We start from the raw sequence: 27,140 nt of genomic DNA on the forward strand, positions 1-27,140 counted from the left end.
TTACTTGTTTAGTTTTGAACGACTAGTAGATTTATACTAAAACAATTAGATTATCCGCTCTCGATTTCTATGCGTGATAGCTGATTCGGGCTGCGCCCTCATCAGCTATCACGCGATAGAAATCTCGAGCTCATAATCTAATTGTTAAAGAGATGAAAATGGAAGAGGAGAATCACACTATACTAATAAAAGAGAAGGACATGGGTGATCAGTTTTTCATTTGGTCAATTATCGTTTCCACTTCAAACTAGCTTATTGATTTCTAGAAGTCAAAAATGTGAGTTATCAAAAAAAGCGCTCAGGACACTTGTTTTAAGTAACGACAAGTTAAAGCTTTTAGTTGAATGGTTACCGTCTACGATTTTAACAAAAAGGGCGACAGGGAGGACCGCATTGTAGTGATTTGACTTTGCAAGTAAAAACGTAACACTATGACTAACATTGGCTAAATACTGCTTAAAAGTAGTTCAGACTATTCTTATGATTGTGCATTCAATTTTCAGTTGTGCTGTGAATAGTGTGTAGATTTCTTCAATCTCAATAACAGAGGACAAAATAAACCATTACAGCGACTGAAGGCGCTTTTGAATTGACCTTTCAGTCACAAACAAAATGGGATATGTCATCAATGTCTAATACATATAACACTTAAATAAAATGGAAGACTAAGCATAGGATATAGGAGCACAACAGTAACCGCGTCATTGAAAAGGAACTTCTGTGGGTTCTGAAACTCTCTTGAAATTTCTCTCCCAATGGGAGGGTGGTTCAGGAGCCCTAAATGCCCTAGGAGGGGAGGGTGGTTCAGGAGCCCTATGTGCCTTGTAACTGTAACCAGGCCAATTTATCATATCACTGTAACCAGAGACAGCTACAGGCTGCTTGTTGCGCTTTTCACCGTACGTCCTTTCCCTTTGTACGTCTTTCAAAGTCCCCTGCAAACAGGAGCATAATTATTTTAGAAGTTAATGCTAATGGTTCATGAATTTTGAAAAGGAACTGGAAATGTGACTAGTTAAATATGAAACACAAGCAGGAGAAGTGTTAGCCTAAAATCAGGCATCCCGGTGGGACTTTAAAGAAAAGGAAGAAAGGTTGGCCTTTTTCCTAATCTTTGAACTGGAACTAGCAATGTAGCCACGTAATTGTGAGATAGTCGTCATAAGCTAGGGAACAAAGCAGGTATGACTTACAAGACAGACGTTTCTTCATTTAAAAAAAACATACAGTTACCTCAACTGCCTTCCCTTCTTCTTTGATCTCTATGGCATCGAGGCGTTTTTGCATGGCCTTCATGAGTTTCTTTAGTGACCTGTTCTCAGAGGCAACGTTCTTTTTCATCTCTGCGAGCCGTAGTTCCAATTCGGCCCTCAGCGATAAATTTTCAACCTCAAGCTTTTTCTCTGAAAGCTTCAAGTCGCCTACTTGCTCAGTGACTTTTTTCAAGGAAGTCTCCATTGCTTCTTTTTCTGATTGGAGTTGTTCTACGCGACCCTGTATTTCCTCCAGGTGTCCTTTGAATACCTTGTTAACCTCATTCAGTTTCTCTTTGGCGTTCATTAGCTCCGACCATATTTTGCTAAGGTGTTCCTCGGTGGATTCCTCAATATGAGCTTTCAAGTTCATCCGTTTGTCCTGAGAAAACGAATGCCATGCAGTGAATGGTGTGTTTGTATTTGAATTCGGGTAAGGGTTTGTCTTAATGCATACCAAAGAACTAAAATAAACTAGAATAAATTATAGTTGTCCGAAACTAGTAATGGCTTCGTAATCATTGAGGGAAACAAGAAGAAGTCCAAACAAGTAGGAAATTGTGATAGTGCGTACGGAGATCCATTTCAGTTTAGCGGGAGGTTTAAGCCCATGGCCTCGGCCACATAGGCGCGAAGAGGATCAAACTTTAGCCATAAGTAAATTACTGTGCATCCAAAAGAAACGATTCTCCGTTAAAGGTGGCGAGTGCTTCAAGATAACCCGGGTGTTTGAAAGAGCAGTGCAGAGGCTTGTCTCCCATATTGTTTATTAACTCACGTGGAAGGTGCAGCCAGCTCCTTGGTATGGACAGACCACCATCGTCATCGAACAGTCATTTCTCATATCGGACTCTACCTGCATGCAGAGATATCTTGATTAGCAACGAGCTTGAATTGGGGGTGGAAAAAGAGATAAAGGACAACGTAAAATGTGATATGGCTTGGCAATCCGGCATTCATCAACTTTATAAAGACCTAGTCCGGAAGAGATGTTGGTGTTTTCACGGACAAAGGGAAGTTTTCTATCAAGTCCGTAGTAACTTTCTGTGTTTGCTTTGTGCTCTTACCAAGTAGGGAAAATTTTGTTGTTATTCGTAATTTGCGCAATATATGAGTCAAGAAATTCGTATCTTTTCATCGCTATCAATCCGTTCTCTACAATAAAAACCAATCACAACTTGGTATCCCGTTAGTTTTTCCACGCTTGAAGCCATGTCATAATGTAGCCTTTCCTGTTTTAGTTTTACGAATAAATCGTACTGTGGTGAGCGCTAGTGGTAACTTTATGATTTCTGTACCTCCTCTAGAGGTATCGCCTGCAATCCACATTGTTGAGGACATTCAAAGGGAAAACGAGGGCATTCTTCAACTTCATGAACCTGAAATTTAAAAATATATTTCGAAAAATAAAAACTGTAACAGACAAAAACAGGTAACGAATTTGGACGTTGGAACCGGGGCTTAGGGCAAATTCGAATTAACCAGTGCCGGAGTGATCGAGTTTCTCCACTACCAACGTTTAATTCTCATACATTAAGTCGTCAGTCACGAGGTGATGTATAAGGAAATGGCTCACCTCAGTGCACCAGAAGGCAAATGCCTCCCCACAATATACACACTGCACAAATCTGTTGAGACACTCCGATGACATGTGTTCGTCTAGGAATCTCCTCTGCATTGCTTCCTTGCAGTCTTCACAAGCCACAACTTTATAGAGGCACGTTTTTAAGTGTTCCTGGGAAAGAGGGCACGTTTCGTTACCGTTACTGGATGTAACTCATTTTAGTTAGACTGAATTTAGCCCTGTTCAAACGTGGAACATTGCATGTGCCGTACCTAGTGTAAATGAGCAAAACCTATTGTTTTTGCCAATTTGCAAAGGGTTCAACACATGTTAAGTTGGACGTTGGAATTGGGGCTTAGGACAAACTAGAAATCAACTAGTGTCGGGGAAATCGAATTTTTCTACTAGCCAACGTATAAGAGCGGCTATCTCTAAGATCCTCATATTCAATTTTCAACTAAAAAATAGATTACACTGTTAACTCTTCCATCAACTTCTCTTGGCAGGTGGGTAAAGGAATATGAAATACAAAAGGAGAATTTTAACTTTCTTGAAATTTTCTGTTTCGAACTTTACGCACCCTGGGCTGTGCCCGAAACCCACCTGCGAGATCGTGAATTTTGCAAGCCTTGCAGTTGTTAGTAATGGGGAATACAGATCATTAAAAACCTCCTAATTCCCTACTTATAAACGATGACTCTTCACGTTTATCTACTTTGAGCACTTATCGCAACGTGATTTATCCATAAATAAGTTCAGAGGAATAAATTGCAAAAGCGGCACCGGCTTCTCTAAATATCAGTGGAAAGTTCCGCCCATCGTCTGTGAACTCTGTTAAAACATTTGGCCGCAGTCAAGTTTTCTTTTTCTTTTTTTTTTTTTTCAAGTAGGAGGTGGAAGTTGTGAAATTCGACTAACGCGGCCATAATGACAGCTTCAATGAAAATCTTTCAGTGTTTTTGTTACGATCAAATTGGTAAGAAATGTTTAATCTTGTTTTGTGCAGAAATTTCAAAGCGACAGTTATCCCATTTTTTGGTTTGTTGCCAAAATCCGTTCATGACAGGTTCGATGGAAATATAGCCGTGTTAGCCTAATGTCACAACTTTCACCTCTCACCTGTGGAAGAGAAACTGGATTGCGGCCAAATTTTTTAACAGATTTTCACAGACGATGGGTGGAACTTTCCACGAGGACCCTGTGAGTACGAGCCACTTTTGCAATTTATTCCTCTGAACTTGAGTTAAATCGCATGTTGCCATAAGTGCTCAAAGTACATAAACCTTGTAAGTAATTAAAGCTTACGATTTCAATTAATCATATTATAAACGTCAAGGGTCATCGTTTATAAGTAGTGAATTCGGAGGTTTTTAATGAGCTGTATTCTCCAGAATTGAAAAATTGCAAGTCTTGCAAAATTCTCCATCTCGTCACTGGGTTTCGAGCACAGTCCGGGGTTCGAAAAGTTTGAATCAAAAAATCTTAAGAAAGTTCAATTTTTCCGTATTTCATATTAGCTACCTACTTGTCAAGAGAAGCTGATGGAAGAGTTATCAGTGAAATCTTTTTTGAAGATTAAAATTGAATGTGAGGATCTTCCAGGTCCTCATATTCAATTGAGATAGTCAGTGTTAATTGTATAAATTAAGTCGTCCGTGACGAGTGATGTGTAAAGAAATGGCTCACCTCTGTGCGCCAGAAGACAAACTCCTCCTCACAATATTCACACTGCACAATCCTGTTGAGACACTCTGATGACATGTGTTCGTTTAGCAATCTCCTCTGTATTTCTTCCCCGCAGTCTTCACAAGCCATATCTTCATAGAGGCACGAGTTTAAGTGTTCCTGGGAAACAGGGAACGTTCGTTACCGTTACTGGATGCAATTCAGTCGTTTTAGTTCGACTGAATTAGGCAGGATTTAAACATGGAACAGTGCATATGCCATTGTTTTTCGTAATTTACAGGGGGTTCGACACATGATAAGTTTGACTTTGGAACTAGGGCTTAGGCAAACTTTGAATTGACCATTTTCGGAGTAACTACCAACTTTTAATTATCATAAATTAAGACGTCAGTCACGAGGCGATGTATAAAGAAATGGCTCACCTCTGCGCACCAGAAGGCAAACTCCTTTTCACAATATTGACACTGCACAATCCTGTTTCGACACTCCGATGACATGTGTTTGTATAGCAATCTCCTCTGCATTTCTTCCCTGCAGTCTTCACAAGCCACAACTTCATAGAGGCACGAGTCTAAATGTTCCTGGGAAAGAGGGCACGTTTCGTTACCGTTACTGGATGTAACTCATTTTAGTTCGACTGAATTAGGCCTGGTTCAAACGTGGAACATTACATGTGCCGTACCTAATGTACATAAGCAAAAGCTATTGTTTTTGTTTATTTGCAGAGGGTTCGATACATGTTAAGTTGGACGTTGGAAGCGGGACTTAGACCAAACTTTAAATTAACCATGCAGTGTCTGAATAATCCAGTATTTCTACCACTAACATTTAATTGTCATAAATTAAGTCGTCAGTCAGGAAGCGATGTGTAAAGAAATGGCTCACCTCTTTGCACCAGAAGGGAAACTCCTTCTCACAATATTCGCACTGCAAAATCCTGTTGCGACACTCCGATGTCATGTGTTCGTCTAAGAATCTCCTCTGCATTTCTTCCTCACAGTCTTCACAAGCCACATCTTCATAGAGGCAAGAGTCAAAGTGTTCCTGCAAGAGAGGGTACGTTTCGTTACTGTAGTTACCTCTAATACAATCACGTATTTCTTACCAGGCGGAACAATACCAGTGGGACCTAAATTTCGACGGTAAATTCTCTCCATACAGGAAATTTTTCCAATTATGGAGAGCTTTGTTAGCTTTCTTCGCCACTCGACATGCTATCATTGCCATCACCTTTTTGTTCTAACGACTCCAGAACCATCCCTGCGCTAAGGGCAACCGTTCGTGAACGCTTCACAGCCGACGCCATTTTGATTCGAAAGAACATTGACTCACAGAATACATCAGGAAAAGAGAGGGGGAGCGAGGGAAGCGAGAAAAAATGAGTGAGATCGGGGCCCTCCCCTTTCCTTACCCGATTACGCCGGTGGTGATCGCCGGTATTGTATTAAAACGCAAACTTTTGCAAACGTTTGCCATCATCAATGTTCAAGTTCGGATTTTTACAGGTCTGGACAGAAATGATTTAAAGTAATCATCAGGAACTTCCGAGATACTTCTCTCTATGAATGGTAAAGTCTTATTTTTGGTCATTTGTCTTGCATCCGCCGTCTTGTATGTGACACGTTATTTGGTCATACACGAAGTCTTATGCATTGTCTCTTGGACAGACGCGACACACTCACACACACACAGAAAAAATAAAATTAGTAAAGAACGAGACCCTTACTACTACCGAGAACTTAACTCGGTGCTCACAACCTCAGTAAAAAGGTACTTGGAATAAAGATCATAGCAGAAGCACCCTTCAAAACAACTAATATTTAGACAAGACACGTTAATTACCTCATAATGACGTAATTGCCCAATCCAGTCACATCCTATTTCATTCTTTTTACATTTGACACGGAGAGAAAGAATATCCCTTTCCCAGGCCACATCACGAAAGAACTGTATAATCAGGGAAGAAATTAAACTCCAATTAGAGTAGTTGAAAAAAATGCATTTGTTTCTCGTGACTGCGCTGCCCTTAATTCCACTATAATCTGATCTGAAATAGTATTTTGAGCCCTTAACTCCTCAAGTTTTCAGTAAGGCAAATAACACCATCACTGCATGTGTTCAACCACCCATTTAAAACTGGTATTATTCCTGATGAATTGTAAGTACAGTCGAACCTGTATTAAGCGGTCACCCTCGGGGAATGGCTAAGTGACCGCTTAATGCAGGTTGACCGCTTAATACAGGTTGTACCAAATACAGGTCAGAACACGGCGAAAATGCTATTTTATATTACAGTTAATGACGTAGCTAGTGTACAGTTTATGCATAAAAGCGCTCCAAAAAAACACTTACTCGGTTAAAAGTAACTGCAACAATAACATGGATTGAAAAAAATAGAACATAGAAAGGGAGTAACAAAACAGAAAGAGACCATCGAATTCAGGAAAGGCCATCATTAAAGGCAAGCGCGTAAACAGATGAGGTGGCTATGGTCTAGAAGTGCCATGTGAATATCATTTTCAAGGGGATGACTTCTCGTGCACTTGGCTTAAACAGAAATTAATGAAAGAAGATTTCGATCCGCAATGATGGCAAGACTTTGACCTCAAGGCAGAAACAGTAATGTTCGAGTAATGTATTCGGCGATTTAATGATTTGTGAAAATAAACAAGGAAATCAATTACCTGGTGTGCTATTTGTACTTGTTTGAACTACTGTAGTATTTGAATGGTTTTCTTTTCCAAAGTGGCCGTTTAATACAGGTCAAGACAATAGAAACAGCTCTTCGGGACTTAGCAAAGGGTGACCGCGACCGCTTAACAGAGGTGACGGCTTAATAGAGGTCAAAATTACAGTAATTAAGGGAAGTAATTTTCGGGACTTTGACAACTGACCGCTTAATAGAGGGTGACCGCTTAATACAGGTTCGACTGTAGTTCTATTGTTACTCCAGTCTTCTAAGCCAACAATATGTAACTATCTGTTTTTCCATGCTTTAGTGAAATTGTGGAGAAGATCATGTATAAAAAGCTTGTTAAGTATAACGCAATATTTCAAGCATGCATTGCTGCCACAAAAAACACACAGCGAATAGAAAACAGATTGTGAAATAAAAGTCGTTTAAATCTGAAAGCCTAGAAATCAAATGTGGAGTACCCCAAGTGTCAGTATTTAATGATAATAATAATAATAATGTTTATTTCTTATATTGCGCAGTCTAACATGCTATAGAGATATGATCGAATGCACATTACAAAATCTTAATATAAAGTAATGAATGGCTAATCTAAATAATAACAACAATAATAATTTACAATCTCCGGAAAAAACAATAAAATTAAAATATGAGTTAATAAGAGAACTAATAAAAAGCTAATTTAAAAAGATGTGTCTTTAGTATTTGGACCTTTTTCTAATCAAATGTAATCTGTTTCTAATCTATATTAATGACATCTGTAAGTGCTTAATAAGCATAATGTCATTTTGCCGGTGATACAAAATTTCTTTTAAAGCCACAGCTATTTACTAGACTTGTTATATGGAGTCATGAATAACGAGCTAAAGCAAGTTATTTCCTAGCTTTCGATGAATAAGCTATCTCTTAGAGCTAAAAAAAATGTAATTTAATATATTTATAACCAGGAAAAGTAACACTGGTCAGGAAAGGACAATAAAAAAATGAACACCAAATTGAGCAGGTTAAGTACACAAAATTTCTGGAAGTGTACGTTGACGATGAGCTTTCACGGAAACACCACATTGGCAACGTATCAACCAAACTATCGACAGTCACAGGTATCATAGCTAAGGCAAGGAATTACTTATCCCTCAAAACCTTACTAACAATCTATAATACTGGGCTCGGTTGTTCGAAAGCCGATTAACGCTAATCCCCGATTAAAAGTTAACCGAGGTTTTCATAAATGCTTTTAAAGGCTTATTTTATGCTAATGGTATAGGAAAGCCCAAGTCAAAACTGAGGGACAAAAATCTTTTGGTAGCATCCTTACTGATTAGCAATAAAACTCCAATCAAAGTTCACGTTAACCCAGGATTAGCTTAATCGGGCTTTGAACAACCCGGCCCTGCGGTATACCCATATTTGACAAATTGTAATATTATTTGGACAAGTGCGTATCCATCCAGGCTTAATAAAGTCTATGTTCCTGATTCAAAACAAAATAGTAAGAATAACGACGTTCTCCAAGTACAGAGAAGAAAGCAGGCCAACATTCGTGGCCCCAAAGATACTTAACCTACTTTAATGATTCATTACCAATGTACTTTATCGTGAACGAAAGTGTTCATAGTAAGGATACGCGATCCGCTTCTAATTTACATATTGACTATAACAGGACAAGTTATGAGAAATTCTAGTTGAAATATAGCGGGGGCACAAATATGGAATAATTCAGGAAGTTTACCAAGTGGTTTAGTGAATTTAAACTTGTTTAGAGTGTTTAAAAAGTCTATCAGTAGTTATGTACAAAACCAACTCAGTGCACAGGGAAAAAAACGCTGGTAACTGCTAACTCGGGGATCTTCGAAAAGCTCAGAAGAGCTTGCTAAGATCTCCAGTCATTGTACGAATCTAGATAACAAAGGTGATGGCAAATAAAGAAAAAACCGTTGATAGATAAGAATATTACCTGTGACCTTTCATTAGTTAAGGAAGTGTTTTCCTGACTGGTTTTCTTTGTTTTCAACAGTTTAGTCGATAAGCTACGAAGTGTTGGTATTATGTTTCTTCAGGAAATTAAAACAAGAATTTTCCACTTGATCCTGAGTGACATAGGATATTGATTACACTGTGAGCTAAACTTTAAACTTTAAACTTTAAACTTTAGAGACCAGTCTCAGACTCAATTTCGATTCACTCTGTCGAAAGCTTAGTTATATTACATCCTTGAAAAGCACCTCAAATGTTTTTCGTATTAGTTGACTTCCTACATAAACTCTTCGTGAAACTAATATATACAGTTACATTGTTACATTACAGCCATTGTGATCAGTCAAGCTGCACCCCGTTATAAACTTAAATAAGAAGAGGTATCATCTCTTCTTACTAAGTTCAGCAATATATCAGTTAGGTTGCCTTTTAGCAGGGACCTACGAAGCCTTTCTCGCCTATGGACAAAGGCGAATGTACATTTTCCAGTCAAGTTTTTTTACCAACTACACTGAAGCAATGTTGTTGCCAACAGGTCAAGTGACGGCTCTTCATTCCAAAACACTAGTGAATCGCGAAGAGAATCAGGCTTCTTACTAATTTCCAGAAGTCCAATCGTTCGTTCGTCTAATTCGTATTTCCCTGAAGCTTAAAACATTAACTGGAGTAGGATAGGTTACGATAGAAGAAAACAAAGTATTTTCAATGATGACAAAACAAATGGTGTTACAGGTCATGCCAGCTGACATCTGCAATTATAAATATCGCCTCTGTAAAAAATATATATAACGACGTCTTTCAAAGCCTCTTACGAAGGAGCTCTTTGGGCTTGTCGTGCATTCCTCTCCCACGGGAGAATGTGTGACGAGCCCAAAGAGCGTTTGCGTGGGAGGCTATGTTTCTCATAGCCAGTTACTTACCCCTCCCAGGGCAGGTATAGGACTTCTATCTTGAGGACAGACGCGAACATTCCCTTGCCTACAGAAATAGATTATGATGTCATCATATAATTGGTCAAAAGAATTAGAAAGACTCGGGTGTCATATAAACAACAGACTTGTTTGGTCTTCTTTCCAGCGTAGACACTGCGTAACTGTTCTTTTAACCACGAAAAAGTGGCATATATATAAATGGTAGAGTTATAATAAGCCTATGCCACTGATATTATCGTTAGTTGGATGTGTGCTAAGAAAACGATTCCCGTCGAGCGTCAACAGTAGTCTGAGTAATGATACATAAAAATGCGTTGCACGTTGTCTGTGCGTCTCCTCAGTAATTTCAATAATGCGCAATTTAGCTCTTTGAGCTGCAAGGCTGTATTTTAATAAATGACATCTCTAAAGGGACAATCAGCATTCCCTTCTCAGTTTTCGGTTAATACAAAAAAAGTGTTGCTGGTGTTGAAGTGGTAATCTGTTTGACTAAAATGTAATACAATCACGGAAGAGCATACAAGATGAAAACGGAACCTGAATGTTCCCAACAAGCAATCTTCGCAGAAGCGATGGCCGCATATTGTCTGCACGGGATTCCTCATGGCCACAAGACAGATCGGGCAGGTTTGACCTGGTGACAACTGGTCAACAAACAAAAAGTAATAGGCTCCAAATCTAAGTTCATGCATGCCCATGTACTCTTCATAGAATAGTTCCATGCGGTACACTCTTAACTTCCGATCTTGCTTTTGCAGGTGTTGGAAATGGACTTCGTGGGACGACGAGGCCGAGGATTTCGAAGATGTTTCATATATATTCACATTCATTTATTCTTCACGGGTATATTATGAACTCAGAACATGACTAGCTCCCAGTTGGCTAGCCTGCGTCACAGACGTACCATAACCCCCGGTTATTACCGGGGGTTATAGTCCGTCTGTGACGCAGGCTACCAGTTGGCTTGATAGCTCAATTGATAGAGCACTGCACCGGCATCGCAGGTCAGGTATTTTCGCAACAGTCTGGTTGCATAGATCACTGCGAGAATCTATCGCCCGATTTTCGCGTCATTTAATACTCTCCCTTACGTTGCTGAATCTTTATGTCGTTTATGTGAAACCACCCAAATTATAAGAATGCACCACATACGAAAATGAGACTGCATGCATAATGCGATGTTTTGTAACGAGGATCTCGTCGACCGTAAAATAGAACGTCGTCAGAAATTCCCCTGCACCCTCTAGCGGAAACTATTACGTTATGTTCTCATTTTTTTTTAAAATAACCACGCGCGGTAGCTAAAGTTGCCTAGAACGTCACACAGTGTAACCACGGCTTATGTGAAGTATTTATTCAGTATATACTAGGAGTAATCAGGGATTAATGAAGTGCGTTCGAAATTGCTATTTTGGAGACTTAAATTGCCATTGGAAAAGTGTCATTCAGGTCCTCAAGTACTTTAAGGCTTGGTTATTTGTCCTTGAAAGACCCCCAGCAAAGATTTTGAGGAACCTCTATTCTCTGTCGAGAAAAGAATTTAAACTATAGAGGAAATTCATTCCTTAAACTGCCTGACTTTCTTGACCAAACGGAAGTCTTCCTAAGTGTCACGTGACATTCCTTGGTTGATGACGTCACATAACTTGTTTTTGAAAATGGGGAACATTTATACTCCAAAATTTTGAAAACGTTTGCCATTAAAATGTTTAGTATAACTGTGCCAACCTAATTCCGCCTTTTAAGATGGTACTCGTTATTTATGTTTTAAGATATTTGGACATTTATCATGTCACGTGACCCATTTTCCTTAATTGGCCATTACTCTTAAGATGTGGACATCATTAAAAGGCGGGATGATAAAGCCCTTAGAAGGGCTAATCAAGTAAGCAACAATCAAGATTGATATAATGTAGCTTTTTGTTCCCCATTTTTGAATAGATTTTAAGCGATATATATGTCGTTTTCAGGTCACGTGACTAGAATATGATACAGCAAATTTTGGAAAATTAATAAGGACACCGATAGTAAACTGTTTGCCAAGTTTCACAGAGATCGGACAAATGCTTCCCCTCCAAATAAAAATGTGCATAACAATTAGGTTGGTCAAGCCTTAATACACTTGAGTCGGTGTGTGGGGGAGGGGTGGGGTGAGGAGGGGGATTTCGGGTACATATTAACCCATTGCAGTCCGTGTGTTTTCCACTAATTTCACAAATTAGCATATTGCAGTAAAAATAGACAACTTCCTGGGTCAAAGAAACAGCACTCCTTTGGTCTAGAATAGCTAGAATTTCTAATTGTCGAATGAAATGCCCTACTGTGGCTGCGAATTAAAGATTACCCAAAAAACAAACCTTAAGGTAAAAATTTCGAAAATTTCGATGAAATTTGATCCTCTCGTCACATGGCAGTCGTGTTTGATTACGCAAGATTAGGCAGTCGTCACGTTTCATCAATGAAAATAGAAAGAAAAACAGGCAATAACGCTTTCCTGAAGGAAAATTTTATTCAAATAAGTCTTTGTACAGGTCTAAGAAGGGAACGCGTATAATTTTTGCCGCGAGGCGACCGACTTGCTAGCAATTTGAAGGAATTGCGAGTCAATTTTGAAGCGAATTTATCGACCTGTGCGTTTTGCAAAAACTGTTCGGAATACGAAGAATCGAGCAATTAGAATAGTATTTCAGTAAAAATTCACAATCAAACCTGTAATTCTTTGTGAGTTGTATCGCGACAAACGCTCGAACATTACCAAGAAATTCCATGGCGAAAACAATGATTTGAGATGTCCGCCAGCTCGTCGCCTCGGTAAAACCACAAATTTTCCTCGAAGCATAATTTCTTCGCCGTTAATACTTGGATTTCCGCTGTTAAAACTGTCGAGTATTCCTTAGAAGTTCCTCTTTCGATTTACCGTTTCGAAAAGGTGTGTTTTCCTTCCGAAAACGCGAAATGGGCGTCTTGGAGCCAAAAGATAAACGAGACACTTATCAGAGCCCGCGCTCTTGATAAAAATAAATAGATGCATGCGCATAGTTCTTATTCAAAATTCAAAATGGCGCAGATTTTGCACATCGCCCGCCCTTCCACCCAAAAAATCTCGATTCTTCACGCCTGCGAAATCACGTGATAGGTGACCACAGGATACCCATGTGATCACAGGACACCCAAGTTTAGGACTGCGTTCTCCTATCGTCAAACGCAATAAATTAGAAAAATTCCATAGAATTTCTTCTGGCCTTATCGAACGAATGGTTAAACGAGTGAAGTTTGATTTCATTTAAAAAATTCATTGTCCCATAGATAAGATTTATAAATTTACAACCCTTTCGAAAAGGGTCTCCTCGTGGGAAGCATTTATTATTTTTTGCGCGCTTTCGCGTTTTTCCTCCGAGAAAAATAAATAGGAGGCTAATCTTAACCTTCAAAGAGGTCACGTCCCACCTACAACGCTTGGATTCCTTGAATTACTCTACTTCCCTTTTCGTACACCACAACGCAAACACGCTTTTTTATCACACTAATTTCCATTTTCTCGTGTCTGCTCCGCAAATCTAAAAGAATGCCAACTTGTGGTCTCATGATCATTATCTCAGAAGACTGTCAGAGATATAACAACCGAGCCGACCACATTGGTCACAGACAGGGTTCATTACGTCCTCGGTATTTTTTTGTTTTGTTTCGTTTGTTTGATAATGGGAAGGATCCCTAGATTCTTGATGATATTGAGCCAAGAGTCAAGGATAAATGATAAAGAAAGCAGATAAACTGGCTCTTAACCAAGGGATTTTCGCTTTCTAGTTCTTTCCTGATAAAGCCTGGGCTCAGGGTATTTTGTCACTTCGTGGATTGGTGAACTGCGACATGCCGAGGTATAACAAGTATAGCTTTTTACGCGGGATGCCCTGAAGGGGCATACCGTGTCTAAAAACGGGTCGATTTCTTTTTTTTTTTTTTTTTTTTTTTACGCGGGATGCCCTGAAGGGGCATACCGTGTCTAAAAACGGGTCGATTTCTTTTTTTTTTTTTTACGCGGGATGCCCTGAAGGGGCATACCGTGTCTAAAAACGGGTCGATTTCTTTTTTTTTTTTTTACGCGGGATGCCCTGAGGGGGCATACCGTGTCTAAAAACGGGTCGATTTCTTTTTTTTTTTTCTTCCTCGTAGCTACAAATCGGTACATTAATTTATTCATTAAACTCACCCCTCTCCTACTCGGGGTGTATTGTTCTGATTGTCTTCAACAGAAGCAGGCCAATCAAAATCCATTCTTGTCGCTTAAATCGCGAGGGAGGGGACCCACTCACCCCTACCTGTGTGACGTCAACGCATCATTTGATCTATTTATTAAAAACAGATTAAATTTGGCCCCATATTGTTAACATGTTCTGGACTCAAGTGTGCCGTTTTCAAACGGAAATTTCACCATTTTGAAGCGGCAAATCGAAAGAATAACTTCTAAGAAGCACCCAACATTTAAAACGGTGGAAATTGGTAAATTCCTGGCGAAGGAATCGTGCTTTGTTTGACAGTCTTAGACCACGACGCGAGACTGAAAAGAGGTCATTGAGAAGCTTACGTTATCGCAATGGAATTCCCGCAATTTCCCTTGAAACCCTGAGTAGCGTAACGCAAGGGAAACAACGTAACGCGATCGTCGTGACTCAAACTATTCCATTAGCAAAGGTAGTTTTATCAATCGGCGAAGCATACAGTTGGAATAAATGAATCAGCCCCAGCATCACGCGTAATGCCAGTATAGCAGGCATCTTGTTTTTTTTTTCTTCCTCGTAGCTACAAATCGGTACATTAATTTATTCATTAAACTCACCCCTCTCCTACTCGGGATGTATTGTTCTGATTGTCTTTAACAAAGGCAGGCCAATCAAAATCCATTCTTATCGCTAGGGAGGGGACCCACTCACCCTTACCTGTGTGACGTCAACGCATCATTTGATTTCTTCATTAAAACTGCATTAAATTGTGGAGCCATATTGTTAACATGTTCTGGACTCAAGTGTGCCGTTTTCAAACGGAAATTTCACCATTTTGAAGCGGTAAATCGAAAGAATAACTTCTAAGAAGCACTCGACATCTAAAACGGTGGAAATTGGAGAGTTCCTGGCGAAGGAATCGTGCTTTCTTTGACAGTCTTAGTCCACGACTGCAGACAGAGAAGAGGTCATTGAGAAGCTTACGTTATCGCAATGGAATTCCCGCAATTTCCCTTGAAAACCTGAGTAACGTAACACAAGGGGAACAACGTAGCGCGATCGTCGTGACTCAAACTATTCCATTAGCAAGGATAGTTTTATCAATCGGCGAAGCATACAGTTGGAATAAATGAATCAGTCCGGGCATCACGCGTAATGCCAGTATAGCAGGCATCTTGTTTTTTTTTTCTTCCTCGTAGCTACAAATCGGTACATTAATTTATTCATTAAACTCACCCCTCTCCTACTCGGGATGTACTGTTCTGATTGTCTTTAACAAAGGCAGGCCAATCAAAATCCATTCTTGTCGCTTATATCGTGAGGGAGGGGACCCACTCACCCCTACCTGTGTGACGTCAACGCATCATTTGATCTATTTATAAAAAACAGATTAAATTTGGCGCCATACTGTTAACATGTTCTGGACTCAAGTGTGCCGTTTTCAAACGGAAATTTCACCATTTTGAAGCGGCAAATCGAAAGAATAACTTCTAACAAGCATTCGACATTTAAAACGGTGGAAATTGGTAAATTCCTGGCGAAGGAATCGTGCTTTGTTTGACAGTCTTAGACCACGACGCGAGACTGAAAAGAGGTCATTGAGAAGCTTACGTTATCGCAATGGAATTCCCGCAATTTCCCTTGAAACCCTGAGTAGCGTAACACATGCTCAAGAGAAACAACGTAACGCGATCGTCGTGACTCAAACTATTCCATTAGCAAGGATAGTTTTATCAATCGGCGAAGCATACAGTTGGAAAAAATGAATCAGCCCCAGCATCTCGCGTAATGCCAGTATAGCAGGCATCTTGTTTTTTTTTTCTTCCTCGTAGCTACAAATCGGTACATTAATTTATTCATGACACACACCTCTCCTACTCGGGGTGTATTGTTCTGATTGTCTTCAACAGAAGCAGGCCAATCAAAATCCATTCTTGTCGCTTACATCGCGAGGGAGGGGACCCACTCACCCCTACCTGTGTGACGTCAACGCATCATTTGATCTATTTATAAAAAACAGATTAAATTTGGCGCCATATTGTTAACATGTTCTGGACTCAAGTGTGCCGTTTTCAAACGGAAATTTCACCATTTTGAAGCGGCAAATCGAAAGAATAACTTCTAACAAGCATTCGACATTTAAAACGGTGGAAATTGGTAAATTCCTGGCGGAGGAATCGCGCTTTCTTTGACAGTCTTAGACCACGACGCGAGACTGAAAAGAGGTCATTGAGGAGCTTACGTTATCGCAATGGAATTCCCGCAATTTCCCTTGAAACCCTGAGTAACGTAACACAAGGGAAACAACGTAGCGCGATCGTCGTGACTCAAACTATTCCATCAGCAAGGATAGTTTAATCAATCGGCGAAGCATACAGTTGGAATAAATGAATCAGCCCCAGCATCGCCCGTAATGCCAGTATAGCAGGCATCTTGTTAAAAACAGATTAAATTTGGCACCATATTGTTAACATGTTCTGGACTCAAGTGTGCCGTTTTCAAACGGAAATTTCACCATTTTGAAGCGGCAAATCGAAAGAATAACTTCTAAGAAGCACCCAACATTTAAAACGGTGGAAATTGGTAAATTCCTGGCGAAGGAATCGTGCTTTGTTTGACAGTCTTAGACCACGACGCGAGACTGAAAAGAGGTCATTGAGAAGCTTACGTTATCGCAATGGAATTCCCGCAATTTCCCTTGAAACCCTGAGTAACGTAACACAAGGGAAACAACGTAACGCGATCGTCGTGATTCAAACTATTCCATTAGCAAGGATAGTTTTATCAATCAGCGAAGCATACAGTTGGAATAAATGAATCAGCCTCAGCATCACGCGTAATGCCAGTATAGCAGGCATCTTGTTTATTCATTAAACTCTCCCCTCTCCTACTCGGGATGTATTGTTCTGATTGTCTTCAACGACAGCAGGCCAATCAAAATCTATTCTTGTCGCTTCTATCGCGAGGGAGGGGACCCACTCACCCCTACCTGTGTGACGTCAACGCATCATTTGATTTATCCATTAAAGCTGGATTAAATTGTGGCGCCATATTGTTAACATGTTCTGGACTCAAGTGTGCCGTTTTCAAACGGAAATTTCACCATTTTGAAGCAGTAAATCGAAAGAATAACTTCTAAGAAGCACTCGACATCTAAAACGGTGGAAATTGGAGAGTTCCTGGCGAAGGAATCGTGCTTTCTTTGACAGTCTTAGACTACAATTGCAGACAGAAAAGGGGTCATTGAGAAGCTTACGTTATCGCAATGGAATTCCCGCAATTTCCCTTGAAACCCTGAGTAGCGTAACACAACGGAAACAACGTAACGCGATCGTCGTGACTCAAACTATTCCATTAGCAAGGATGGTTTTATAAATCTGCGAAGCACACAGTTGGAATAAATGAATCAGCCACGGCATCTCGCGTAATGCCAGTATAGCAGGCATCTTGTTACACGGAATGCCCGCAGGGCATGACGTATCTTTTTTTTCTTCATCGGTGTCATAAATGTGCACATTAATTTATGCATTAAACTCTGTCCTCCCCTAGTAAGGATATATTGTTCTGATTGTCTTCAACAGAAGCGGCCCAATCAAAATCTATTTTTTAGGCACATATCAGGAGAGAGGGGACCCACTCATCACTTCTGTGTGACGTCAAATCATCATTTGATTTATTCATTAAAACTAGATTAAATTCTTCCCTCTCCCAGAAGGGATCTATTGTTTTGATTGTCTTGAACAAAAGCGGCCCAATCAAACTCCATTATCTGCGCGCATATCACGAGGGAGGGGACCCACTCATCTCTACTTGTGTGACGTCAAAGCAAATCATCATTTGGAAAAGTTGTTTTCGTACAATGGCGGCCACATGTCTGAATTTAAGACTCCGGATCTGCCGTTTTCAGAGAGAAAACCAACCTTTTTCAAGCAGTAAATCGAAATGATAACTTCTAGGTAGTACTCGACAGTTGAAACGGCGGAAATTGGGAGAGTTCACAGCAAAGAAAATCCTCTTCAAAAAACAGATCGAATGATCAACGCGAGGGATTAGGCCAGACCAGTTCAGCGGGGTCATGACGTTATTGCATAGTTATTTCTGGTATGATTCCTAGTAACACAACGATACGTATCACGCAATATATCTGAATAAAACCATTCAGACAATTATTTCAATGGCCAAGGGAGGATATTTTTTAAATATCTGCGAAACATACAATGGGGAATAATTGGGGCTACATTAAGCATTCCGTGAAATGCCATTAGAAGGGCATCTTGTTATTATATGGCTGGCTCCGCGAGCGGGCAAGATGAGTCAAATCCTGCGCTGTGATTGGCTACCCGAGCGGGCAAGATGGAGCTATCTTGCCCGCTCGGGATTACCCGTTGCCCGTTCGCTTGGCATCGAAAGTTTAATCTCAACAACAATGAAATCTTTTCTTCGATTTTCTCGTCGTTTTGGGGGAAAACGCTCACTAAAAAGTTCGGTAAACTCTCAACATTCACCTAAACGAAAGGAAAGAGAATGGAATCGTCCTGGTGTAGTGAAAATGTTGTTTCAGCTACAATGAATGTGAGTTGAACCGGTGAGTTGCTCTGCGTGTAGTATTTTAGATAGAGTTGATTTTGTAAAAACAATTGTCTCAAGTCGAGTGCCAAATTGATAAATTCTCTAGGTTTGCAATAATGCGTAATGCCAGTATAGCAGGCATCTTGTTAAAAACAGATTAAATTTGGCACCATATTGTTAACATGTTCTGGACTCAAGTGTGCCGTTTTCAAACGGAAATTTCACCATTTTGAAGCGGCAAATCGAAAGAATAACTTCTAAGAAGCAACCAACATTTAAAACGGTGGAAATTGGTAAATTCCTGGCGAAGGAATCGTGCTTTCTTTGACAGTCTTAGACCACGACGCGAGACTGAAAAGAGGTCATTGAGAAGCTTACGTTATCGCAATGGAATTCCCGCAATTTCCCTTGAAACCCTGAGTAACGTAACACAAGGGAAACAACGTAACGCGATCGTCGTGATTCAAACTATTCCATTAGCAAGGATAGTTTTATCAATCAGATTACCCGTTGCCCGTTCGCTTGGCATCGAAAGTTTAATCTCAACAACAATGAAATCTTTTCTTCGATTTTCTCGTCGTTTTGGGGGAAAACGCTCACTAAAAAGTTCGGTAAACTCTCAACATTCACCTAAACGAAAGGAAAGAGAATGGAATCGTCCTGGTGTAGTGAAAATGTTGTTTCAGCTACAATGAATGTGAGTTGAACCGGTGAGTTGCTCTGCGTGTAGTATTTTAGATAGAGTTGATTTTGTAAAAACAATTGTCTCAAGTCGAGTGCCAAATTGATAAATTCTCTAGGTTTGCAATGACTGTATTTAAATCATAGCGTAGTGGAAGATGCGTTAAGCGTTTAGAGCAGTTCAGAAAAATTTTTTTTGTCAAGTTCGCCGAAGAAACTCACGTTTTTAATTTAGCCGCGTCTTGCTTGTTGTAAGCAACAAAATCTTATCAAAGTTTCGCCCAGTTTTCTGATTTACCCGCTCTTTTTTTCGGCTTGTTTTTTTCATATAATCTCAAAATCTATTGTTTCATTCAAGAATTAATGATTGGAAGCCGAAAACTGTGTAAAAATGTTTATTATTTACGCCACCGTGCGATCAGCTGAAAATGCGCGAGTTTGCCGGATTCTATTCAAATCTTCCCGCTCTTGCGAAAATCTAAATTTTTCGTTCTCAATAATTGTATACTCCCTTTAAGACATTATACAGTTAGAGCCCTGAGATAATTTAGGATTCCTTGTTTTCCACGATTACATGCTAATCCAAAAATGTACTGAAAATAAATCTTGCACCGGCCGACTATGACGAATTTCTTTTCGAGTAGAGAAGTTTCATGTCCTGTTTTGTTTTGTTGTTGTAGTTTTAACTTGAAGGTAAAGCCATATAATAAATCCTTTATTGACCAAGGTTGTTCGGTCAAGATGGCTGGATATTGGCCTCGTTCTTTTTTTTGCGTTTTTATGAACCTCGAAAAAAGAACTTGGCCAATATCCAGCCATCTTGACCTCACGCTTGGTCAATAACGCATATGTATTCATTGCTTGCGCCAGTAAGGTTAGCGCAGTTTGATGCGCGCTGGCCTCGAACTACCAAAGTAGATAGTGATTTTCCTAGTCTCTGTACCCCTTTTTTGAGGCTTAGAAACTGGGTTACACCAGGATTAGATCTCATTACTTCAACCCAATAAAATCCCGATGAAACAGTTTTCATATTTGCATCAACGTTCGCTCAACATTTAAAAACTGTTGATAGATCGCCAGAATGTTTTTAAATTTTGAAGTGTTGTCGAGTCAAATTTTTTCATTTTATCTTCTCCACTTTCACCAATTACCTTCACATAAAGTTCTTTTAATGTTGCCGTGTTACCAGTTATGACCTAACAATAGCCTTCACAAATCCCGTGTAAACTGTTATGTTCACTAAGAATGTTTTTAAAAGCTAATTTTAAGCTCAATTCCAGAAACGTCTATAAAGTCAAAACTGATAGACACAAATCTTTTAGAAAAATTTTTTGATGGATAATTAAAAAAGAATCAAAGTTCACACTAACTCTGAGTTAGCTTGTTAATAATGGTACTTTGAACTATTGGACTCTAGTGTTTTTCTCCCTCCATGTCGTTTTGGGTCCCTTTTCTTCCTTCTTCCGTACCTTCTCTCGATTTGCTACTAACTCTATAGACTAACGGCTCCCACACTCCCATAAACATAAAAGTTGATGTATTTATTTCATTTTGTTTTTGTCAAACTTCCAAAGGATTTTGCACCAAGCGAAACAGTTAGTAACTTTGATCACCCCACAATCGAAACTGCATCATTTACTGTTTAAAAAGCACCAAGATGACTTTCCGTATGAAGACACAGTGCTATTAGGGACCTTAAGCAGTCTCGATGAGTCCGTGGACGACTACGAGCGTCACCGAATAGAACCTGGGCCGAAGACGCCGTTCACGGTGGGAAAAACAAATGTTTAAGCAAGCTGGGTTGAGGACGCCGAAGCGAATTTCCCTTTCGTAAACGGTCGTTGCCATTTGAAACGGTCGATGCCATTTCTCACAACGGTCGTTGCCATTTGAAACGGTCGATGCCATTTCTCACAACGGTCGTTGCCATTGAAAACGGTTGATGCCATTTCGAAAACTAGCCGAGCAGACGACAGCCCTCGTGAATAGCTCGTACGCGGTTGGCACGCTCGGACGTCTCTTCCGGGCAGTGTTGTTTACAAGATGGCGGAGCAATCCACGTGCGCGAGAGTTGAGCCAGCTGAACCAGAACCAACCCATTCTTCTTGTGCAGAAACAAAACAAAAATCAATTAAGAAGCCAACGGGGTGGAACTCCTTTATGCAGTCAGTTGCAGTGAGTTTGTTTTGTATTTCCCGAAATATTCAATCATTTTCAGCCTGGATAAAGTGCTTGTTCATCCTTTACATCCGATAACAAGTGATTAAGATTAAGTCATCAGAAATATTAGTGAAAAATAAACTGCATGTAAAATTTTCGTTTGTGTCATTAACAAATATGTTATCTATAAGTGTTGCATTTATATTCGTTATTCTTGTAGGCCTTGAAATTACATTCGATATGAGCTGATATAGTTTCCTCGTTCTTTGTATCATTCCACAGCCAGATGTCAAGGAACAACTTGGAAAGGGGGCAGGAATCGGGCAGGTTTCCAAAGTGGTTGGCAATATGTGGAAGAAATTGCCGACAGACAGACGAAAGGTTAGTTATAAACTTCTAACATTGCGAGTGTTTGTGTATTAACCCTGCCCCATTTCAGCGGACTGCTATGTGGTTTACATGGCTAACTTTGTAAGGACCGAGAGTGTAAATGTTCTCGTCAAACTTTCCAATTAAAAGTATTTTAGGTTATGAATGTTGATCTTGAATCAAGCTGGGACCTCAAGCTGAATGTCAATTTTGTAATATAATGTTCAGACTTGTTATTTTTCCAGAAAGAACTCTAAAATATACCTAGGGGATAGCATGGCCCATTATAATGTACCAATTAATTTACCCTAAATTTTAATTAGAAGTAACTTACATGTGGCGGATCCAGGTTTTGAGGAAAGGGGGGAAGGGGGGGGGGGGGGAGTGGGTGCAAGGGGGTATTATCCTCAAAAAATTATGATAGAGGGTGAAAAAAAACTGTCTTTGCAATCTAGTTTATATAAAAATAGGGGGATCATAAATACACGATTGTTCCCTAATATATTTACCCCTTTTAAAATATCATGCTATGATCATCATAGGACTGGAAAGATAAAGCACAGAGATTGAGGGAAGACCTTGATATGGGAATAGCAGAGATAAAAAAATGTCCAACCTGCAGCACCCAGTTCACAAGGGAGAAGGACTTTAAATACCAACAGAAAGGTTGTCATGAGTGCATTTGCGAGGAATGCAATGAATCGTTTGACCATGAGCAAAAGCTAAAAAGGCATAAAGACAAGAAACATAAAGGCAGCTACAAGTGTGATCATTGTCAAAAGACTTTTGCTGAGAAACGAAATCTTATAAGACACCAAAAGTCACATGTTTAGTTAACCTATCCTGCATTTAGTGATTTTAATTGGAGATGATTTGAAAGGACTATTGGATCAATCTATAATACATAATTGTTTTTGTTTTTAAATTATTATTATTATTATCGATTTTTGAAATTAAATGTGGTCATTGCAGCACATGTACATCATGTTACTGTTTAAATGACCAAATTTTAAATCATTACAAATGTTGTGTTAGACTTTAACAGGAAAAATGAATTAAAACTTATTTACAATGTCAAAACCTCAATCTTTTTAATAACCTTGTTGTTCAGGGGCAGATCCAAGGAGAGAGGTTTTTAATCTAGGCAATTTGCCTTAAGTGAATTTCCCTCTATGTTAAACATTATGCGAACATTCCATTGTTTATTCACTAAGATTTCTCTGTTTTCCTATTTTTTCCTTTGCATGTGCTTTGTCTTAGATTTCATGGTATGGGACCCAGACTTCTTACTACTTTTAGTGTTTGTTTGTACTGCTTTAGCCAAGTCATGGCTGCGCTTCCTCTTGGAGGTGGGTTCTTGAAGTTGTAGTGGTCGCCCTTTTGATACAACCTGACGGCTTCCACTACCACACTTTCGTTTTCTGTTGGGCTGGACTTGGATCTTTTTTCCATTTCCGGTTTTTTTCACCTCACTGGACCCAAAAGTAAAAAGAGCGCTTGCCAAATTAGAATGCATAGATCTAGCAGCAGTTGAGGATGTTACCCTTTTTGCGAACCTGATTACACCTCTAACCAAATTAAGGTCTCTTGAGCTTTGGAGCTTTTGAATTATTTGTTCACAAGAGTTTCTCAACAATTGTTCAGCATTTACAATGGAACCATCCTCATCATCATCATTGCTCTGTATTGGTTCAGCAGTGCAGCAGTTTGGCCCTTGTTGTGCTGTTTCCATACTAGTGGATGCCTCTGCTACAAAACCATTAGAACCATCAGTTTGTGATGTTTGTCCAGCATCACTAGAGCGTATTGGCTTATAACAAGCAACAGGAAGTGTCTTTCCTATTGCTAGCCAGGCCAATTTCTTCCTCTCATGTGGATTACTGACTGGAATGAAGTTTATGCAGTCTGCTATATTTGCCACCCACAGGACATACTGGTGTTTGCATGGGCTCCCGTCTTTACCAACCGTGCAGCTACATATCCCAAGAGTCACGTCCACTGTATAACTGACAACGAACCAATGAGACACTTCATAAATATCTCAATACAACTGGAATTTTTGTTTTTCAATCTGTAATAGATACATTCTAGACCTTCAACTGGTTGATCCACTAAGATATTAATGGAAATATTCCTAACAGCAGAGTAAGGGCTTGCTCTTACTCTGGTATAAAAAACTCAATAACCCTGCCAAGAAGGGAAATTACTAAAGGTACCTCACCCCCTGGACAATATGTTACTCATGTTTTGGTCTTCCTTATGCTAAATCAACATCCTTGAAATGCACCATATGGATGAACTGCAGGAATTATCTCATATGTTATGCATGTTATGTCCCCATGTTTTATGTATTTTTGCTCCAAAGGGGAGGAGCCTAGAAACACTGCCCCCCCCCCCCCTCCTTCCCCTATTAAGATAATTTGAATCAGACAATGTGGGAAAGATAGGAAAATAATGCCCACCCACACATGCCCTCTTGTACCACCATAGCGTTATGCTATTGTGACGGCGAAGAAAAAACACTACTGACCTGTGACTGCTATCTGAAGAGCTTCCAACTTTGAATACATTATTGCCAAAGTTTTCTACAGTTGAGATGTAGGCATCAAGATCTTTTTTTATCTGGGACTTTAAACCCTGTACTTCCGTCTTTCCCTTTCTCAAAGAATCGATGTCTGCACACGCCATCAAAACTCCCATCAGCAATACTAAGGAGCTTATTCTTGTAGTGATCTTCTAGATTAATAGTCAGCTTGTCTAGAAGCCCAACAACATTGTACTCTTTGGTGCGCTGCAGAATTACATCCTTAAGAACCAAAAACTGAGCCTCGGCAAAATTGTTGGTGTGGTTTCCTCTAACAGGCAGTTCAGCTCTAAAGCGATTCTTTGTCATTGTATAGATTTTGCAAATAGCTGACTAGATTTGGGTATTTCTTGCAACGGCCATCATTCAAAAGTTCACTGAAGCAGTTCTCAAAATCTTGTTTTGTCTCGGCATATAAGGACCTCTTGAAAAGGGTGAGAAAATAGGGTCTATTTGCCTGGCTGATACTGTTCTTGCTCTCGTGAAGCCAAATGAATCTCCAGAGTTGTTGGAGCATGTGGAAGATGCAAAGAAGTAAAACAGATGTTGGCCAAACAGACTTCCGAGCATTTCTTTCCTCTTTACAGTTGTCTGTTAGGATGACTTGGGGCCTTGTTCCCGACCACGACCATTGAATGCATACTCTGGTAAACAGGACCGAAGCATTTCAAAGCCCTGTTTAAGTATACGCTCCTGCTCATCACTGGTGATCAAGATGCCAAGTGGAAGTGCTCCAGATACATTGTTTGTGCACATTAAAAACACTTTAAGATTGTAATAATAATAATAATAATAATAATAATAATAATAATAATAATAATAATGGTTTATTAACAGATCCACTGGGTGGCTCTTCCCTGTTAAATTACAATAATTGCAATTAAGTTATTTACAAATTATATAGCAAAAACAGGATTAAAGGAAACCAATTACAGTAAAACTAACTAATGGCTTTGTACTCTGTTTCTTAAAAAATTCCTTGAGAGTCTTAAAAAGGTTCTGTAGTCTTTACAGTTTCTGATAGTTTCTGGTAGATTGTGCTCTTCTGTATCAGAAGTAGCATCAACAAAAACCATCTCACCAGACTGCTGCACTTCCTTGTGTACACGGTTCATGAGAGGCGTTACAATAGCAATTATAAGAGGCGTATCATCACCTTCATACATCTGGTAACAAGTAGTAGCTTCAGGGTTGTCTTTCTTGTATTGTTGAAACCTTTCGGAAAGACTTTCAAACATCATAACGCCCTGTCCACCATTCCTATCCTTACCAAATTGCGTGTAGAGGTAACTAAAGTCCCTTTTTCTCGGCATAACTGCCCGATAGGCCTTTTTCCTGTGAAATTCCAATTCATCCTGACATGATTTTTTGAGTTCTGTCAAGTACTGTTGCCTTGCGGTTGCTGGTGTATGCTCACTTTCAAACAACTTCAAAACCCTTTCTGTGCACTCAGGAGAAAGGTCACGGAAATTAGAGGCCTCCAGAGTTTCAAGTGAATGGTTGTGTTCCCACTCTATGTCCACAGAACAACATCCCTTGCTGTCTATTTTGACTATCATCTGAAAGGGGCAATTGGTGTTCTTTACTCTGGCAGATGGGTTCAAGTACAATTCCTGCTGTGGATCTTTACTTGGACTCCAGTTGCGAGTGTTGTGTTGGCATCTATAGTAGTTTTGCAACACATAGCCGCTTGTTGGTGCCTTCTTTGTCTTTAACTTCACTGAGATGCTGTTTATCACTTCATATTCGGATATCCACTGCTCCAGGTTTTCTTTCGTTATATCTTCGGTCAAAAAGTGCACTTTGAACTTTCCTCCATTTCCTGAAATTGCCTTCAGGTAGTAAAATGAATCATCTGGCAGCGAAGCCAGAAAACTCTCCTTTGTAATTTCGGTCGATTCAAAAGATTTACTTTTCGATTCGACTTCTTTTATAGTTGAAGATATTAGATCTTTGAGAAAATTGTCGGGTTTGTCCGCCATTTTGATTTGATAAAAATCGCGATGGTTTGTAAGAAAGCTAGTCACGCATTGCTCTGATTGTCACGCATGTCGTCGGAGAGAGTCGGAAATATCGGTTCCTTCTTGGCGTCGACCTTTACGATGGCATCGACCGTCATGAGAAATGGCATCGACCGTTTCAAATGGCAACGACCGTTCTGAGAAATGGTATCGACCGTTTACGAAAGGGAAGTTTGCGACGCCGAACGGCGCGAAAAACAAATAACAAATGTTTTAGCAAGCTCACGACCTCGAAGCTCTAAAAGTTGTTAATGGCGTCATTTTAAGAAATACGAGAGTTGCTTCTTTTAAGTCTTGAGCACAATACCATTAACGAAGAAGAATTCCTTCTTTTATCGGAAGAGTTTAAATCGAAGAATCCTGAGAACCAGCGAAAGTGTCCATGCTCTTTTAAGCTCGTTTTAAGCGGTCACTTTTACCCCAATTTGTACGCCT

At 39.7% G+C, this 27,140-nt stretch overlaps 3 protein-coding genes across 8 annotated transcripts in view; 2 read left to right on the forward strand and 1 right to left on the reverse strand.

Moving 5' to 3' along the window:
- Positions 1-223: 223 nt before the first annotated feature.
- Positions 224-27,140, reverse strand: part of LOC146480588 (TNF receptor-associated factor 4-like) — an 83,441-nt gene continuing 56,524 nt past the window's right edge. Inside the window, exons 1-11 of one of the 6 annotated variants that reach the window (XM_085109778.1) lie at positions 10,642-10,821; positions 10,093-10,150; positions 6,346-6,450; positions 5,389-5,547; positions 4,926-5,084; positions 4,504-4,662; positions 2,830-2,988; positions 2,552-2,632; positions 2,032-2,109; positions 1,234-1,635; positions 224-935 (exon numbers count right to left, since the gene is read on the reverse strand). In XM_085109778.1, coding sequence (XP_084965904.1) covers positions 702-935; positions 1,234-1,635; positions 2,032-2,109; positions 2,552-2,632; positions 2,830-2,988; positions 4,504-4,662; positions 4,926-5,084; positions 5,389-5,547; positions 6,346-6,450; positions 10,093-10,150; positions 10,642-10,802 — 1,755 coding nt within the window. In that variant the 5' untranslated portion in view covers positions 10,803-10,821 and the 3' untranslated portion in view covers positions 224-701. Of the gene's footprint in view, positions 936-1,233; positions 1,636-2,031; positions 2,110-2,551; positions 2,633-2,829; positions 2,989-4,503; positions 4,663-4,925; positions 5,085-5,388; positions 5,548-6,345; positions 6,451-10,092; positions 10,151-10,641; positions 10,822-27,140 lie in introns of those variants that run through there. The other 5 variants (XM_085109781.1, XM_085109783.1, XM_085109777.1 and 2 more) reach the window with 5 other exon arrangements.
- LOC146480589 (TNF receptor-associated factor 4-like) overlaps positions 10,327-27,140 on the forward strand; it is a 116,797-nt gene continuing 99,983 nt past the window's right edge. Inside the window, exon 1 of the mRNA XM_085109797.1 lies at positions 10,327-10,381. The gene's annotated coding sequence lies outside the window, so the exon portion shown is untranslated. The remainder of the gene's footprint in view (positions 10,382-27,140) is intronic.
- Positions 21,386-23,076, forward strand: LOC146480590 (uncharacterized). Its single transcript, XM_085109343.1, has 3 exons — positions 21,386-21,746; positions 22,014-22,112; positions 22,643-23,076. The coding sequence occupies exons 1-3, from the start codon at positions 21,615-21,617 to the stop codon at positions 22,931-22,933; spliced, it is 522 nt and encodes a 173-aa protein (XP_084965469.1). The 5' UTR covers positions 21,386-21,614; the 3' UTR covers positions 22,934-23,076.

The sequence above is a fragment of the Pavona decussata genome, unplaced genomic scaffold, assembly GCF_977016875.1.
Source record: "Pavona decussata unplaced genomic scaffold, jaPavDecu1.1 SCAFFOLD_53, whole genome shotgun sequence".
NCBI lineage: Eukaryota > Metazoa > Cnidaria > Anthozoa > Scleractinia > Agariciidae > Pavona > Pavona decussata.